General features: G+C 46.4%; 1 protein-coding gene across 9 annotated transcripts; it reads left to right on the top strand.

Annotated features, from left to right (window-relative positions):
* The first annotated feature begins 1,955 nt into the window (after positions 1-1,955).
* On the top strand, positions 1,956-16,654 carry ADIPOR1 (adiponectin receptor 1). Of its 9 annotated transcripts, none has more exons than XM_070255934.1 (12): positions 2,041-2,168; positions 3,159-3,212; positions 4,866-5,123; positions 5,666-5,736; positions 6,839-6,998; positions 8,685-8,919; positions 10,387-10,503; positions 11,581-11,752; positions 12,238-12,424; positions 13,417-13,604; positions 15,271-15,464; positions 15,796-16,654. In XM_070255934.1, the coding sequence occupies exons 6-12, from the start codon at positions 8,779-8,781 to the stop codon at positions 15,922-15,924; spliced, it is 1,128 nt and encodes a 375-aa protein (XP_070112035.1). In that variant the 5' UTR covers positions 2,041-2,168; positions 3,159-3,212; positions 4,866-5,123; positions 5,666-5,736; positions 6,839-6,998; positions 8,685-8,778; the 3' UTR covers positions 15,925-16,654. The 9 variants fall into 9 exon arrangements, with proteins under 9 accessions (XP_023488525.1, XP_001496089.1, XP_070112038.1 ...); XM_070255936.1 differs by lacking the exon at positions 2,041-2,168 and adding an exon at positions 2,217-2,469; XM_070255935.1 differs by lacking the exon at positions 4,866-5,123.
* Positions 16,655-17,872: the final 1,218 nt, after the last annotated feature.

The raw sequence follows: 17,872 nt of genomic DNA, 5'->3' as shown, positions 1-17,872 counted from the left end.
TGGCCTCCCGCAGGCCCATCTGTCCGGACTGCCTGTCTCCTCCGCTATGAGAACACGACCCAGTCCACTCCCTTCTCCCAGGGTTGGGCAAGGGCAGCTTCTTCAGATCTTTGTTAGTCCCAATGGGACAGAAAAAGCATCAGTCTCAGGAGGAGGGTCGACATGTTCTTCTGCATGGAACTGTGTATTGCTGTCCCTGGGGCCCCTGGAAGAAAGGCTTCTGGGACCCTCAGAATTCACCCCTCCACAGAGCAGAGTTGTCAGTAACTTCTGTTGTTGGTACGGTATCAGATATTTCTTGATGAGCTAGTATGTTATGGCACTGTGCTCTGTGAGACGCACTCAGCCACCTCACCTCCAAAAAGGGAAATCTTGCTTAGCAACATTGGGCTCAGATAGTGAAGAAGCCCAGCAAAGGGAATTTCCCACATGGAAGCTCACCATTCCTTGTCTTGCACAGGTTTCTGCCTTACCCACTCAACATACGGACATGTATTAGAGACCTGCCACGTGCCAAGCACTGTGCTGGGCCCTGAGGATATGATTGTGACCAAGACTGGTCTTAAACCCGCAAAGAACTCATAGTCTAGAGTGAGATAGACAGGTGATCAACAATTATAACACGGTGTGGTTAATACCTAGTAGATACATGAGGAACAGATGGGGAGGGGCTGGGAAAGATTCAGAGAAGGAGAATTAACCACGTACCAGGTACTGTGCTAAGTACAGAGCATATAATTTATGAAAACCCTGTGAGTCTAAGATTAAGGATTTGCAAAGGTCAGACACCTGGTCAGTGGCTGACAGAGCCTGAATGTCAACATAGGATTGTCTCAGTCCAAAGCTAAGCCTAGAACTAGGCATCTTTCAGCAGAGAGTGGGAGAAGGGCAATCCAACAGAAGGATCAGCATGGGCAAAAGCCTGGAGGAATGACAGAGAAGTTTGTATTTGGAGAACTCAGATAGGTTCATTGAGGCTCAGATGCCAGCGGGAAAGTGGAGGAAGGTGAGGCCTTGAGATGCCATGCTGAAGAAACTGAAACTCAACCCTGTGGACAACAGACGTTTCTGAGGGTTATATACAGAGGGCAACACATCATAGCCAACGTTTATGGAGCGTTTACCATTTGCCAGGCATCAGCCTGCATAAATTAACTCAATCCTGAGAAAGACCCAGTGAAATAGCACTATTTTATTCCCATTTTCTAGGTGAGGTAATTATTATTTGGAGGGGTTCAGTAACGTGCTCAAGATCATAGGCTGGTCATGCCACGCTTTTAACCAGCAGCAAGAACGGTAATTCCACTGCCCCAAGGCATCCGTATAAGATTATGATAAACTACTGTCTCTCTGCATCTAGAGTAGCACTCGTCATGTACCATCCTCGGGAGAACTGAGAAAACTGTGTTCCGTGGTTCCGATCAGGGCCCACCCCCTGGAGCCTCCCAGACGTGCACTCCGGGGCCGCCACTCTGGCCGCCGTGCGGGAGCGCGCGCTGCAGTGGGGCGTCCTCTAGCGAGACTGGTTAAAAACCATTCCGCTGTTCGGACGAGAAATAACAGGAGCCAGAAGCGGAGGCTAGCCCGGTGCCCTGCAGGTGACAGGCGCTCGATAAACATCTGTGGCAGGGAGGGAGGGACCACGAGATTGAGGAAGAGGGATTAGCAAATTTCGGAGCTAAAACAACTCGTGTCGGTAAAAGAGGAGATGTAGGGCATTTCTCAGTTTAGACAACAGGGTGCAAGGTAGGATATTCGGCATTCCTTCCCGGGGTTGGGTCGAATTCCCTGAAATTCCTTCTCCAGCGCGCGTTCCAGTTTGCCGCTTGAGGGCGTGGTCCTCCCGAGGTCTGGCGAGCTGGAGTCTCCTGTCGAGCGCAGCCAGGGGGCGGGGCCGGGACGGGGGGCGTGGTCGGGCGGGAGGCGGGGCCTAGCCGGAGGAGGCGTGGTCACGAGGAGCGGGGCGGGCCCACGGGGAGACCGCCGGGTGCGAGGGCAGCGAGCGCCGAGAGGAGGCGACGCGGCGGCGGAAGTGACGCCATGTGGGCGCGCGCCCCTTCCGGCGCGGGGAGGGCGCTAAGGATCCGGGCCGCTCGGCCGCAGGCGGCCTCCAGCGCTGCGGGATGTAGCGCCGGAGCGCGGCGCCAGCAGAGCCCGGCTGCCCAGCCGTAAGTGTCCCCGGGCTGCCGTGGCGAGCGGGTGGGCAGGGTTCGGCCGGAGCGCGGGGGCCCCGGGAGCCTCGCCCCAGGCCTGAGGCGGGGTCAGCCTGTGGGCCAAGCCACCCGGGCGCCCCGAGGGTCCCGAGACCCCCGCCCCGACGCCGGCCGGGCCTCCGGGCCTCTCCGCGGGCGGGCTTGTAAACATTTCCGGCCCTTCCCACTGCGTGCCGCCTCCAGGGCGGCCTCCAAAGCAATTTCGGAGCGGGTGGGCCGCTCGTGCCCCGGCTTGCCCCGACGGCCAGCAGTCCTGGTGAGTGCTGTGTCTTCCCAGCCCGCTGGGGCTGAGACGTGTAGATTCAGGCTCCGCCTCGGGACGGGCCAGGCCGGAGCTCAGCCTGGTCCCAGGGCCGCCGCGCGAGGCAAATGGGGAGTCGGGGTGTGTGCCCGGGTCGCAGAACCGCCTCAGCGGGAAACGCCGCCTTTGGTGGCCTGGGAAGCCCTAAGTCTTTGACAGACCAACAATCTTTGGCAGATCTAACCGTGACAGTGCCCCTACCTTGATGGGGGAGAAGGGGAGGTTGGTGGACAGTTTACTTTTTATTTTAGGTCGTTCTAAAAGCTGAAATGTGAACAGAATCTAAACTGCTTTGGGGGGAAAACGAAACTTCATTCCCTTGGAAATCTCGTGTTTATGTTTGCCATCTTATGTTCGAGATTTTTGGTCCTCGAGCCTTCGCTTTTTAAGAAAATAATGTAGATATGTACTTTCCTTCAGTTTCTGGTGCTTTGTAGGCAAATGGGAAACTGAGGAGGCGAGTTTCAGTGTACACAGTTTCAGGGGTAAAAGGAGCATTAGGAGACCTCCATAGTACTTTACTAGATTAACCACAGTATTTCCCTCAAGTATTTAGAAGATTTAAATCAAGTAAACATTGTAATGGCTGTTCTTTTCTGAAATGAAGTAGTAGTGGGATCTGTTCACCGCTTTTCTCTCGGTAGGAGTTGGGTCACCTGTTACCGTGCAATGCCATTCCTGATGTTCTTATAGTATCTGTAAGTACTGGGAGTTTAGACTGGGTGGTGCTAAACAAATGGTAATGCCAGGGTAGCCCGTCCCAGCTTGCAGCTGCTAAATTTCCTTATTCCAGGAGTAACTTCTGTGTTCCCATATAGTGGTCGTACTTGGGGAATCCCTCTTAAAAACTGCGAAGGTCCATCTTAGGGTAGACCTCCAAAAACCATACCTAATTGCAGAGTAGAATCTGAAATCATTCTCTTCTCAGTGGCCAAGGAAATACATAATTCCCAAATGATAAAAAAAAAAAAAAAATTTAACCGACCACTTTGCCTGCAAATAGGAAAGAATCTCGACAAATATCAGGAGGCAACATTAATCCACTAGGCTCCCCATTGCCAGTGGGTAAAGTATACTACCTTAAGTAGGCTTTTAGGCTATCTTCAGTTTCTTCAGTCTGACCTCATTTTACCTTTCCAAGACTCATTTATGGAAAAATGGATTATTCACTACCCTAGGGGTTATGTTCCTTCAAGTCTGCCTTGGTTCATACCGCGTACCCTCCTGGAATGCCCTGCTCCCATCTTTACTTATCAAGATCCTTTCTTAAAATCTTCCACAAAACCTTTCCTGATCATTCCAACTCAAATTGACCTCTTCTTCTGAATTCCTTCAGCACTTAGTGGTATTGCCTTGTAGTGATGTTAGTAGAAAACAAAAGTTTTTGCTCCCTCTTGAAGTAAAGACCAGCAACCATGTCAAGCCTCTTAACTCCTGTCTATTCCTTGTCTCTGTAGCCACAGTGCTATGCGTATTGTAAATAATCAATAGGTATTCTGAGATGTATACAGGATAGAGTTTGTACTTCTTTCAGTGCCAGTAAGCTTGTTCTCTGTTTCCCTAGGAAATTTCCCCTGACCCCTAGCATATAAGCTAAACTGAAACTCTATAACACTCTTGCTGTGTTAAGCTGTCCCATCTACTTGTGGTCACACTGGTGAACTAAACAGTCATCTTTAAATCTAGAAGCTTTATTAGTTATTTTTTCTGGTCCTGCCACTTATCAAAGTAGTTACATTTTGTCCTCAGTGTCCATTTGTCCCTACCATTGCCCACTGGACTTTGTTCCTCTCATTATGCTTAGAGTTGTTTCCCTCTTCCTGCTCAGAAATGCTAGGGGCTTGATTAATGTTTATGAAGTTTGTAGCTGTCTTGGATTGAAAAGATCTTTGAAAGTGCCCTCTAGCCCAACCAGTTCCAAGTGATTGGCGTTTAGGCGTGCACCTCCACCTAGTTTGCTCTTGTCTCGTTGGGGCTTCTGAGGTGCACAGTACAAAGTGATCACTATAGTGTGTAACCATGTTGACCATATATCTGAAATGGACTGAAAGCCAGGTATTAAAAACAGGGCCTGGCATGAAACTCCTTCGTGTGCCTGTATACTTTACTTTTTGTTGTTGAAATTAATATGGCATTTGAAAAGATTACCTGTCTGTTGGGGATCAAAAAGACCTCTTCTATTGGGATAACTTTAACTGGAGAAGAGCTACAAAGGAAATTAGATTGTGATTTTCCACTTGAGACTCCTAAGTCAGTGACACTTGGCATCAAGTTGGAAAGCTTAGGCCCCATTAGTGCAGTTTAGTAATTTTCACACATAGTTCATTGCCTCAACTCGTTTTTCCCCTCAGTGCTGTGAAACCACCTTCCCTAAAAGAGAGAGCACATAGAGAAGATGGCTGTGTTGTCTTTACTGCCAGACCAACCGGCTTTCGAACAATGATGGTCTGGTAGGCCTTGATAGCGCCTACCCTTGGGATCTCTAAGAGGACGGGACCAGAGATTAAAAACTCCTCGAAGAAGCCATGTGCCTTTGACTCCAGGGAAGGAGTGTGCGGTAGCCTGGAAAACTCGGGAACTGGATCACAGAATAAATGTCTCAAAAAACTGTAAGGGAAATAAACTCTCCAGCTAACTGGCTGGTGATTAAGAATCAGTCCTCCCAGGTTTGGCACAGGATTATCTTATTTATGGGAACACAAACACCTCCCTGCCTCCACTGTATTATTCTCTAATATCATAGGTTTTTCCAGTTGGAAAGCTTAGTGGTAAAGATTTATTAGCTTGAATTGAAGAAATCCCGTCAAAAATGCAGTCAGCAGAGTTTGGCCCAATTATAGTATGCCATATTGGGTGTGGCGAGTTTGACAGGAAATGTGTTTCCTCAAATACATGAGGATGCACAAAGCTGGTAGAAAGTTAAAGTGTATCCTGCTCTCCTGAGTGCTCCTAGAATCAGTCATAAGACCTTAGGGGTTTTGCTGATTTTGTATGATGGAGACTAAAACACTTGCTTGTAATAATTCCCAGTTGTTTTTGAGTGGTCCACCCTATCGGAAGTTAGATTTTCAGGTCCTGGTATTATTTGCTCTTCTTTTTTGCCAGACCTCTCATCCCTTTCTCTCCCTTTGCTGCCTCTGTGTTGCTACAGTTTAAAAGACCAAACTGGACAATGGACCTTGCTCATTACGATGACATGATCTCCATTGACCTCCATTGCATGTACGTTAATTCATGATGACATGTCCTGTACGATTAATTGTAGCTGATGGCTAGTTTGTGAGTTAAGTGGGGTGTCTGTTAGGCTTAGTGACTTTGGGTCTAGAAGACAATGCTGAGGGGAGGTGTGGGAGCTAGAGATAGAGGAGCTGGAGGGAATCCAAAGAATTAATAGGAAGTGGTTTGGACTGAAGGGGAGAAGACTTTGCTGATGGCCAAGAGACTGAGGTCATCCTAAGAGAACACTGTACTTGAGGGCATAAAAATTTTCAGATCAAATGAGGAAATTAGTAGGAATACCAAGCTAGATTCTGCATCTGATCTCTGACCCTAATTGCCCAAATTAAACTTTGTTTATATTATTCCCATTGCCTCCAGTATAATAGTTACACAGCATTCAAAATAACAGAACTTAGTATGTGGCCTGTAGTTTAGGGGTTCTCTCTCTCCACCGTTCTCCTGGAGAGTGACATTCTATCACTGGTTTTACACATATCACAGATTACCTCATGCCGTCTGATTGTAGGCTCTTTGAAAACAATGATTTAACTTGTTCAACTTAGTATTTTGCACAGTACCTTAGAATGCCTTAGGGCCCTAGTGCTAAATACCTTTGTTAAATAATTGGTGATTGTGTTGGCTTACTCTGGGGGAAGGAGGAGGAGGAAGCCCCACAATCACAAGAAAGAGGCCATAAACCTTTAGGCAGTGACGGGAAGCTAATAAGTCATATGCTTGCTGGCTGGAATGCTGCCCCATTCATTCATTCATTTTGAAATACAGGCTGACCAAACTCATACATATCAATTTGTGATCCGCGTAGTATTGTATCCAGAACCTGAGAACAACAGCACCCCACTGCCCACCGTGGCCTGCCTCTAAAGTAGTGGCAGCAGTATTCTAAGCTAAATGTGTTCCCCTTTTCAGACTTCTCCAAGATGCCCAAAGCTAGTTATGTTTTTTGCTGTAGTATACATTATTTCTTAGTAAAGCTGTTTATTCGGTAGTACTTCACTTTGATGTAATATGTTTTGTGGTCAGTCTGTTGAAACAGATTTCCCAATGTTCCTTCTCATGTGGGTTGCCTGTCTCCTGAGGTTTGCAGGGGCCTCCAGTTTCCTGTTCTCCTTGGGCTCAGTAGTTGGCTGTGACTGTGGGCTGGCATCTGTCTTGTCAGTCGTCCGTCTGAAGGAAGAGGAGCCGTCTGTGTTTCACCATAGAGAGGCCTGCTGTTCAGGGAGCTACTGTTTGCTCTCTGCACCCAGGTTTGCCATTGCATTCAGCTGTGCTTGTGAGCTGAGCCCAGCATGACTGTTTTGAGACTTGAGGATTGCCCTCACCTGGCTGCATACAGCCAGTTTTAATCCCTGAGAGGGACTTGTGGTTACTGTTGGGTAAAAAAGGAACTGTACAACATGTCAAAGACGTTTGTATAGTCACCCGCCATGGAATATAGCTATAATGTCTCCTTGGGCACAGAGTCGTGCTGAGCTTACTGCCCATTGTCAAAGATTTGGTGGGGCCAGCCCTGTGGCGCAGTGGTTAATTTTGCACGTTCCGCTTCTCAGCGGCCAGGGGTTCACTGCTTCCCATCCTGGGTGTGGCCATGGCACCGCTTGGCAAAAGCCATGCTGTGATAGGCATCCCACAGATAAAATAGAGGAAGATGGGCATGGATGTTAGCTCAGGGCCAGTCTTCCTCAGCAAAAAGGAGGATTGGCAGTAGTTAGCTCAGGGCTAATCTTCCTCAAAAAAAAAAGATTTGGGTTCCCCAATTCTTTGTCCTCTCTTATGTGGAACCCGCGCCTTGTGCAGGTGTTATCTGGTCCTCTTTGCATTGCCCACTGGTTGTCGGGCTGAGGTAACTAGTGCAGGAAAATGTTAATATTCTGGCTTATCTTACTGCTATGAGTAATAAACTGCTTTGTTTCTGGGGGAAAAACACTAGTAATTTATAAGATATTAGAAATCTTTGAGCACTTTCCCCCTCTTTTCATCTCCCTGAGGCCTAGTTAAAGACTCCTGCTAAAGTCAATCTCGGGAAACCCTGAAATGTTTGAGATTTTTCCTAGAAAACTGAGTTCTGGGTTTTTCTGGTTTTCCTAAAGGATGTGGTGCCTGTCTCTAGTTTCTGAAAAGCTAATTTGAGTGGAGCTTGGGTTATGAGCTGTGGTGGTTGGAACAAGCTCTTGCTGAGCCGGTTGTTTGGTATGTGTGTGGCAAAGGTATGTGGTTGTTTGGTATGTGTGTGTGCCTGCCTGTCTTCAGCTTCCTGCTTCCAGGTAAGTTATTGCTTGCTTTAAGGAGATTGTGAGGAAAGCTTGTTATCCAAGTGTTGAACCCAGGCTATAATCCTGTAATAGAATTAGTGACCTTGCGGAGAAATTAACCACTGGACATCTAGTCCACAACCAAGTGTCTTTTGCATTCAGGGCACACTTGTCAGAGCATTTGTAGACAAAGCCCAGCTTAGTTTGGTTGGCGTTTAATTCATTTCTAAGCCTGGGTGGTCTTGTAGTAATTTCAGCCAGGTGTTGACTTCATGTTATTGCTCCACAGTCTCAAAGCCAGGCCTTCCTTGGGCAGAATAACTTTGGGAGTGGTAGGCCAGATTCTTCTCACTAAACAGACTCCATGCCTGTGGGAGGGAGGTGAGGGTGGGTAGCTGTTTGTCACTGGCGACAGTTTGGTACGATAACCACAGATCCTTTGAAGGCAAGCAACCAGGTGTTATGTTTTCAGCCTTAACTGTGAGATTGGTGAGGTTCTGAGCAAAGAGTGATATTAAGGAGGGAGATCGAGGAATAGATTTTGTTTTAACAATTAATTGGCCTTTAGAGTTAGAGACGGTGTGAGTTGATTAGCTGTGTCTTATTCAGTATTGGCTTGTAGAAATGAAACTATGAGAGGAATAAACTGTCAACACTCGTCATGTTTGTGTTTGCTTTTAGCGTCGACCATCACAGGGAGATCTCTGCCCCCTGGGGCTGAGAGACTCCAACCTTTCCCCAAGCTGAAGCTGCAGGGTTTTGAGGTACCAGCCAGATGTCTTCTCACAAAGGATCTGTGGTGGCGCAGGGCAATGGGGCTCCTGCCAGTAACAGGGAAACGGACACGCTGGAGCTGGCTGAACTGGGACCCTTGCTAGAAGAGAAGGGCACACGGGTAATCGCCAACCCAACCAAAGTAAGTTGTCTTCCAGGAGTCCTTCCCTGGGCCGTCATCTCTCCTCAGATCTCTGTCGGTCTCCGTTTTTTAAGACCCCAACTCCCACCCCAAGGGAGGAACTGTAGCACCCTGGGAATGTCTCTGTCCCAATCCTTACCATACTGTGTTCTAAGTATCTTTTGATTTGTCTGGTTTGCCCGCTGTAAGCTTTTGTGAGTTCACTATCTTTGTAACCCCAGTGCTTAGCACAAGACCTGAAATCCAGTAAGTGGTTAGTAAATGTCTGATTGAATGAGGGAAGTAGTCATTTAGGATTAGGTTTGGCTTCATTTAACAAACGAAAATCCCTATAGTTTTGACCAGATAGAAGTCTTTCTCACATAAAAAATTCTGGAAGTAACCAAGGCTGATATAGAGGCTCACCTGTCTATCTCCTCCATCATTCTTAATATGTTACCCATCCCGCCCAGGTACTAGCCACCACAAGGGAGGGAGCAGAAGGGAGAAGGGCCTGCCTTTTCTGGAAGTACCTTGCAATGCTGCCATTTATATCCCATAGGCCAGAACTTAGTTATGTAGTTATATGCAGCTGCAGTGGAGACTAGACAAGGTAGTCTTTTCAGTGGGGCTGAGTAAAATTACAATAACTTTGCCACCCTGAAAAGAACCAAGAATGCTCTTACTGAGAAAGAGAGAGAATGGATATTGGGGTTGGCCAGCAGGAATCTGTATCACAAAATCTAAGCGGGACCATTTGTTTACCAGGGACCATCAGCAGGAGAGCGAGTAGCCCAGAGAAGGAGTTGAACTGCCAGGCTCTCCATCTCCATGGTTTGGAGCCTTGGGACAGAGAGAAAAGTTTCTCTCCTTGGTAGGCAAGTGCTCTCCGGTGTGCACTCTCTGTGTTGAGACTCCTTTGGGTACAGGAGTCAGTGCTGCTGCTTTCTGTGGAACTAGTCCTGAGGCCCTGGTACTCCTGGGAGCTGCTGCGTATACAAAGTTTGCGTCATGATAGCATCCCCAGAGTCAGGGAACAGAGAACTATGAAGAGATTTAAACTGTTAAAGCAGTCTCTGAGACTTTTTCATTGTTTTGAAAGTTTAGTGGTCTGGAGGAGAGAAATATTTGGGAAATTGGGGAAAGTTGAGGACCACTGTCCTAGAGATAAGGATGGGCCATGAAGATTTAGAGAACATTTAGGATTGGTGTGCCAGTCCTGTGTCCCTCTGATGCCAGTCTCCATGTCTGTCTCCTGCATGCTGAATTGAGCTTTCACTCCACCCTTCACAAAGTATTAATAAATCTTGAACTACAGTGTTGTAAACTCCTTAACTGTCATGCTTTTGGAGACAGGGCCCTATGTGTGGGAGAGAGGCTGGGTAGAAAAAGTTGAGTTTGGGTTTCTCTGAATCTTTCTGATCTGGAATAGAACAGTTTACAAGATGACTCCTAGGATTGGCTTTTGTTGGTTTTTTCCCCATATAGGCTGAAGAAGAGCAAGCATGCCCAGTGCCCCAGGAAGAGGAGGAGGAGGTGCGGGTGCTGACACTCCCTCTGCAAGCCCACCATGCCATGGAGAAGATGGAGGAGTTTGTATATAAGGTACAGCCTAACAGCTGCTGTCCTGGAGGGGAAGGGGAGAGGCTTACTGGGGCGTTCCCAGCTGGCAAGCATGCGTTGGACTGAAGAGCTTTTACTCCGTGTAATGCATTTGTTTTTGCTTAAGGTGGAGTAAGTCAAGGGGAAGGATGGCTAAATTTTCATTGCCTACGTGTTAGGCGTTGCTCAAAACGCATTCTAAAACAGTATAGTGTTTTTGCTGTGAATCCCTTTGGCAGTCATCAAAATATTACAATGTGATGTAGTAATATGTGCTCTTTTATTAACATTAAATATGCACTAGTGACAAGCTATAACGTTTTATTAAAATTTATAATTTCTAAGTAGTGATGAGTAGAAACAATATTTTGATATCTGCAAAACTGATGTGTGAAAATATCTGTGATTTCTGTTGGTGACAGATTCACAAGTTCTATTACTGCTATGCTTTGTTGCTCACACTTATAATTGAAGGAAATGTTAAATTTTAGTTTGAGGTGAATGAAAATAAAGATAACTTTTTTCCATCCAGATTTCCGTCCATTCTCTGGATTCTGTCTATTGTCCATGTGTCCTTGGCTAAGAAGCCCTGCTCCAAAAAGTCATAATCTCAACCTAGTGAGAACTTGGAATCTAATCCGGGAAAGGATAGAGCAGGGGGCAACCAGTATTTCCTGGAGGAGAGGGGCAAAGGAGAGATAAAATGTATATTTTTAAAACCATATGTGTAATTTCTACTTCTTTGTTTTCAGTCACTATATTTACTTAATTTTGAAATTTTGAGTAGCTTAAAGGAGGTCCTACTGTATTTTTTTTAAAGGTTGAGAAACACTTATCTAAAGCATATCTAGATAGACTAACATGACCAAAGAACAAAAGCATTAAAAAAATGGTCCGTCCCAGAATGGCCTCATTTATGCTGTGTCTTGGATAGCTCCAGGTCCAGGCTGGTTCTCTGATGTTACCCAGGACCACCCAAAGCCTGACTGAGTCCTCCTAGCCGAGCTTTCCTTCAGCCCTTGGCCTTGGGGAACTCAGTATTCTCGAGGGTCCTGCTTAGAGAGAGTGTGTGTATTCTAGGTGTGGGAGGGACGTTGGAGGGTCATCCCGTATGATGTGCTCCCCGACTGGCTGAAGGACAATGACTATCTGCTGCATGGCCACAGACCCCCCATGCCCTCCTTTCGGGCCTGCTTCAAGAGCATCTTCCGCATCCACACGGAGACTGGCAACATCTGGACCCATCTACTTGGTGAGTGATTTGGATAGGGAAAAATCCAATTTTTGTCTCCTTAAATGCCAAGAGATTATATAGCCTTTGTCCATGGGAAGGAAGAACAGAGTCGTTCTGACTGATGGATAGCTGGCAGTGTGCCTTTAAACTACCAGTGAGCTAGGTTGACTCTTGATCACTGGTCTTTAAGACTGGAGGAAGAAGGCCTAGAAACAGGAGAAGAAATTGGAACTAGGTGTTCTCTTGTGATCACATCTGTCCCGGGGGGAGGCACTTCCTTCTTCTTCATAAGTTCCCATTGTCAAAACAATATCCCAGCGTTTCAGAAAATGATCTTCTTGTTTGGGTTTATATGATGGGTCCCGTTTTCTCCTGAAGTTTAAATTTAAACTGCAGTTTGCACAGCTAAACCCTGTAATTTTAGTACTGACTGAACACCGTGAACTGTCAGAGTGCACATGTTCCCTTTTTCCTCAGGGTTGTTTTTTTTTCCCTTCCTGTAGGTTTTGTGCTGTTTCTCTTTTTGGGAATCTTGACCATGCTCAGACCAAACATGTACTTCATGGCCCCTCTGCAGGAGAAGGTGGTTTTCGGGATGTTCTTTCTGGGCGCGGTGCTCTGCCTCAGCTTCTCCTGGCTCTTTCACACCGTCTATTGCCATTCAGAGAAAGTCTCTCGGACTTTTTCCAAGTGAGTGGAAAGAATGTCAGTAGGGAAAGACCACGCCCTGTTGTCACATCCTGTGGTCTGAGTGCTGACTGGGTCCTGGAAACTCCAGTGACTCCTAAAGATTCCCTGATGTGCCAGAGGAAGGGCTTTCTGTTTTGTGGGTATAATAGGGTGATGAAGCTTTTCTCTTAAATCCTTCATGGCAGCCTCAAGAGATGGAACCCAGTTGTAGAATATATTTTCTCCCTGTGCAGTGCTATCCTTTGTGAGCCTTGGGGTGCTAGTGGCTGCTCTCCACGACCAAGTACCCAGTACTGTCTTAGCTGGCTATCGCCCGAGCCAAAGGAAGGTGTGGCGAAGTATTCTGTGCCTTGTTCTGCCAGGGGTCCTACCCACCCATCCAGCAAAGCTTATCTTTGCTGCCCATGCATTGCTGGAAGCCCCGGGTGTCCACTATCTAGTGTGTTCCGTACTCCCCAACTCTGAGCCTGGAGTTCTCTTTGTTTGTTTGCTTGGTTTTGGTGGGAGTGGTGTGTACTTTGTTTTTCCCAGTAATACCACTAACAAGAATACATTTTTTTCATTAAAAAGTCAACCAGAACAGAACAGTACCCCTTAATAATACTCCCAATTTAAGAGTTTTGTTTTTAGAATGCAACCTATCAGAACAAGAGATATTCAGAGCCCTTCCTCAGTACTAAGCTGGGAACCAGCTGGACTGTGATAGAACTCCTGAATTTAAGTATACACGAGGAGATAGAGTGTTCACAGCTAGAGAAAGGCATATAGTTCTGTGATCAAGGATCTGTAGAACCTTTTCCACTGCAAAATAGAAGTGCTTGACCTTGTGGAGTTTTGACCCAGGATATAGGGTGGATTGTGTGGGAAGTGAGGGGAAACTGGGGGTAGTCAAGTCTGCGAGCGGGTAGAGAACAGAAAAAAACAGTTAAACGAGCTGTAGGAATTCTTCATTTCTGCCACTGATTGATTTTGTTTTTGTGGCTCTTTTTCAGACTGGATTATTCAGGGATTGCTCTACTGATCATGGGGAGCTTTGTCCCCTGGCTCTATTACTCCTTCTACTGCTCCCCACAGCCACGGCTCATCTACCTCTCCATCGTCTGTGTCCTGGGCATTTCCGCCATCATCGTGGCACAGTGGGACCGGTTTGCCACTCCTAAGCACCGGCAGACAAGAGCAGGTGGGCAGGAAGACACAGTGGAAGCCTCCTGGGTGTTTGGACCTTAGCCTAATAGGCTCCACTCTGGGCCCTGAGGTGTGCAGTTTGGGGACCCTGTCCAAACCCTGATTTGTGTTCAGAACTTTGAAAACAGCATGAATTTTCAAAGGTTAATTCTCCCCGAAGTTTCATAGTACAGTCACATGCCACATAACGACATTCCAGTCATCAACAAACTGCACATATGATGGTGGTCCCATAAGATTAGTACCATAGAGCCTAGCTGTGTGTGGACTGTATCATCTAGGTCTGTGTAAGTACACTCTCTGATTTTCACACAATGACAAAATCGCCTAATGATGCATTTCTCAGAATGTGTCCCCGTCATTAAGTGATGCATGACTATAACCTAATAGCTATAAGCATAATCATCTTTGTATTGTCTCATCTGGACTCTCATTTTAAGCTTTATTACTTGGAGCTACACACCAATTACCACTAATCTTCAGTCCCTTTAGACTTCTTTTTTTTTTTTAAAGATTTTATTTTTTCCTCTTTCTCCCCAAAGCCCCCCAGTACATAGTTGTATATTCTTCGCTGTGGGTCCTTCTAGTTGTGGCATGTGGGACGCCCCCTCAGCGTGATTTGATGAGCAGTGCCATGTCCACGCCCAGGATTCGAACCAATGAAACACTGGGCCGCCTGCAGCGGAGCGCGCGAACTTAACCACTTGGCCACGGGGCCAGCCCCCCCTTTAGACTTCTTAATATCTTCTGTGTTTTAGTGTTCAGTTAAAAAAAACTAAATATTCATTAAGTACCAACCATGTGCCAAGCATTGTGCGTTCACAAGCATATCTACAAAAATGGAGAAAGTGGGGGGCCTACCTGGTGGCGCAGAGGTTAAGTTTGGGAACTCTGCTTCAGTGGCTGTGGCTTGCGGGTTCAGTTCGGATCCTGGGTGTGGACCTATGCACTGCTTGTCAAGCCATGCTGTGGCAGGCATCCCACATATAAAGTAGAGGAAGGTGGGCATGGATCTTAGCTCAGGGCCAGTCTTCCTCAGCAAAAAGAGGAGGATTGGTGGCAGATGTTGGCCCAGGGCTAATCTTCCTGCAGGGGGGAGAAAAAAGGAGAAGGTGGTCCCTGCCCTCCAGTTACGTATAGTGTGGTGGTGGTGAGCAAGTGCTCACTCCTGCCTTCCTCTCACTTTCTCTGTGTGTCCCAGCAGCCACGGACAGCGTCTGATCTGGTGTATCTGTCTACTCGGGAAGTCAGAGTCCTGATTACTTAAGTCTTTTCTCAGCTTCATGGAAACCTGTCCTACTTCTCTGGCTTGCAGGCCCCCTGAGGCCTTGCCATCCAGGTTCTGTGCCCAAATCAACCATTAGAGAGTTCTGACATCATTTTTCCTAGGCTTCTTAGCAGATAATAAAGAATGTGAGGTGTTTGTTCTTGGTGCTCCTTAAAAGGTAACAGCTATATTGGCACTTGCACAGCCTTCTCATTCTGGATGTTGAAGAAACATCTGCTGCCTGTTACCCATCTTGTTGCTACATTTGCTGAATGTGTACTGTTCAGCAGAAAATCGCTAATGATCCTCAATATCTGGATTCCAGAGTAAGTCAGCAGTGCCTTCATGGAGTGAGTGTTCCCCTGCTTGACAGTCTTACATCTGCTTTGTTCAGGAGTGTTCCTGGGACTCGGCTTGAGCGGTGTTGTGCCCACCATGCACTTTACAATCGCTGAGGGCTTTGTCAAGGCCACCACAGTGGGCCAGATGGGCTGGTTCTTCCTCATGGCTGTGATGTACATCACGGGAGCTGGCCTCTATGCTGCTCGAATTCCTGAGCGCTTCTTTCCTGGAAAATTTGACATATGGGTAAGAAATGACTCTTCCAGCAGGGTCTCTGGTGGTGAATGACCAGCCTAAAGTTAAAGGTCTGCGTGAGAGGCAGTAAGAGGCATGAGGATCCTGCAGCATTTGAGGGGTATATATGTGTACATAGGGAGACATGGTGGGGAAGTAACCAATATTAACATTTTAGTGTATCTCTGACGGGACTTTTTAATTTTCTGCAACAAATACAGCACTTTTATGATTTAAAAAAAATTTTTTTGAGGAGAAACTAGAACAGGAAAATGCTTTCTCCTGCTTGTTTCTCATCCCTCCTTGCATGATCCTGAAGGCTCTTCTCTTGTCATTTCTGCAGTTCCAGTCTCATCAGATTTTCCATGTCCTGGTGGTGGCAGCAGCCTTTGTCCACTTCTACGGGGTCTCCAACCTTCAGGAGTTCCGGTACGGCCTTGAAGGCGGCTGTACTGATGACTCCCTTCTCTGAGCCCCTCACCTGCAAGCTGGAGGAGGGACTTCCCAAGTGCTTTTAAAAATCACTTCTTTGCTGAAGTGAGAGGAAGAGTCTGAGTTGTCTGTTTCTAGAAGAAACCTCTTAGAGAATTCAGTACCAACCAAGCTTCAGCCCACGTTCACATCCACTGGGCAATAAACTTTCCATTTCCCTAGCTGAGAAAGGTGGGGATGGTCAAACTCCACCGTCCCCCTCCTCGGCGAGGTAACTCCGTCCCCCTCCAGAGACAGTACTTTGAAGCTCATGTTGAGATTTTTACCCCTCCAACCATTTTGGGGAAAAATGATGGACTGGGACTCTTCAGAAATTCTGTTTCTGGAAGAAAACGTCCCTCCCTTACCCCTGTCCTTACTTTGTAACCTGGCTTATAACAGGCCTTCCATTTTTGTAGCACACTTTTCAAAACAATTATAACCTGGTCCCATCTTTCTGGGGCCTGGATCTGCTTACACAGCAGGAAGAAGAAAGCCCCCAACTTTTACATAGCCCGGCTAATCATGGAAATGTGTCCAGGCTTCAAATAACTTAAGTTTTAATTTTTTTTTTCTTGGCAGAGTAATGTAAAATTAAAATGGGGAAAGATATTTAATATTTAATACTAAGCTTTAAAAAGAAACCTGCTATCATTGCTATGTATCTTGACGCAAAGACTATGATGATAATAAAGGAAAGTACAGAAGACACTTGGCATTCAGAAATTTAACACGTGTGGTCTCAACTATTTGCACATAACTCCAAAGGATTAACACTAGGAAAGTAATGTCAGATTCTGCTGAGGCACAAATTTGAATCAAAGGTATTGACAGACTGGCATATGCAAACCAGTGAATGAACCTGATTGAATTCCTGACACATGCTCCTCAATACAGCTTTATTTTTCTCTGCTTATTGCACAGACATTTACTAGAGAAATTAGTGTGCTATAGTAGTGTTGAATAAGTAAAAGATTCTCAGAGGTGTTGTGATATAGCCTTTGTGAATATCAAAGGTGTACTACCTATTACTTTGGAGTTTAGTGCTTTTAAAACCGCCTTGCTTAAGGTTGTTGCACGAGCTTATTCGGGAGCTTTCTGTGCCTTTGCGAGTTGTCCTCGAGTTGACGTGAGTTCTGTTCATGGGATAGTGTAAGGTCCGCAGTGAGCACTTCCAAGCTAATGTAGGCAGTGAGATGGAAATCTTGAGTTAGAAGTTGAGTTTACTTTGAGGGTCAAGTTTGTACAACTGAGAGAACAAATAATTCTTTTAAAAAATAATCAAACCAGGCCAACAAGTGAAGTTTCTCGACTTCCCATGGTAATCAGGGAAATGTAAGTTAAAACCAAAGTGATAAACCATTTTACTGCTACCAGACTGATACAACATAAAAATCCTCAGATTCTGAGTGTGGGTATGGCTATGGAGCAGACCAGATGCTGCTGGTGGAGCTGTACATTGGCAGGACCACTTTGTGTGGATAAGCTTAGGGTATATACACATTACAACATCCAAATGTTTCGTGAAACAACACTTCACAATATGAGATGCAACTGCTATCTATCATAGGTTACTTCATTTAAAAGAATGCTGATTCTGGGGGCTGGCCCCATGGCCAGGTGATTAAGTTGGCACACTACGCTTCAGCATCCCAGGGTTCGCTGCTTCAGATCCTGGGTGCAGACTTAGGCAGGGCTCATCGGGGTGGCAGCATCCCACATAGAGGAACTAGAATGACCTACACTTAGATATCCAACTGTGTACTGTGGGGGCTTGGGGAGGGGGGACAAAAAAGATGGGCAACAGATGTTAGCTCAGGGCCATCTTCCTGGGAAAAGGTCCACCTCAGTATCTGCTATGCCCAGTTGGGGCAAGAACCAGCTCTTAGGAGGCATGATCTGGGCCCGAGTGCAAATTCAGTGACAAATTTCCTTTTTTAAAGGAAGAT

The sequence above is a fragment of the Equus caballus genome, chromosome 30, assembly GCF_041296265.1.
Source record: "Equus caballus isolate H_3958 breed thoroughbred chromosome 30, TB-T2T, whole genome shotgun sequence".
NCBI lineage: Eukaryota > Metazoa > Chordata > Mammalia > Perissodactyla > Equidae > Equus > Equus caballus.
Note: the sequence above shows the minus strand (reverse complement) of the source record. Positions and strands in the feature narration are given on the sequence as shown.

Excerpts from the sequence above, each read along its gene's own strand:
- ADIPOR1 (XM_023632757.2), top strand. The coding sequence starts at position 8,779 with ATGTCTTCTCACAAAGGATCTGTGGTGGCGCAGGGCAATGGGGCTCCT. Across the intron at positions 11,753-12,237 it reads CATCTGGACCCATCTACTTG|GTTTTGTGCTGTTTCTCTTT; the intron begins GTGAGTGATTTG and ends CCCTTCCTGTAG. Across the intron at positions 12,425-13,416 it reads GTCTCTCGGACTTTTTCCAA|ACTGGATTATTCAGGGATTG; the intron begins GTGAGTGGAAAG and ends GCTCTTTTTCAG.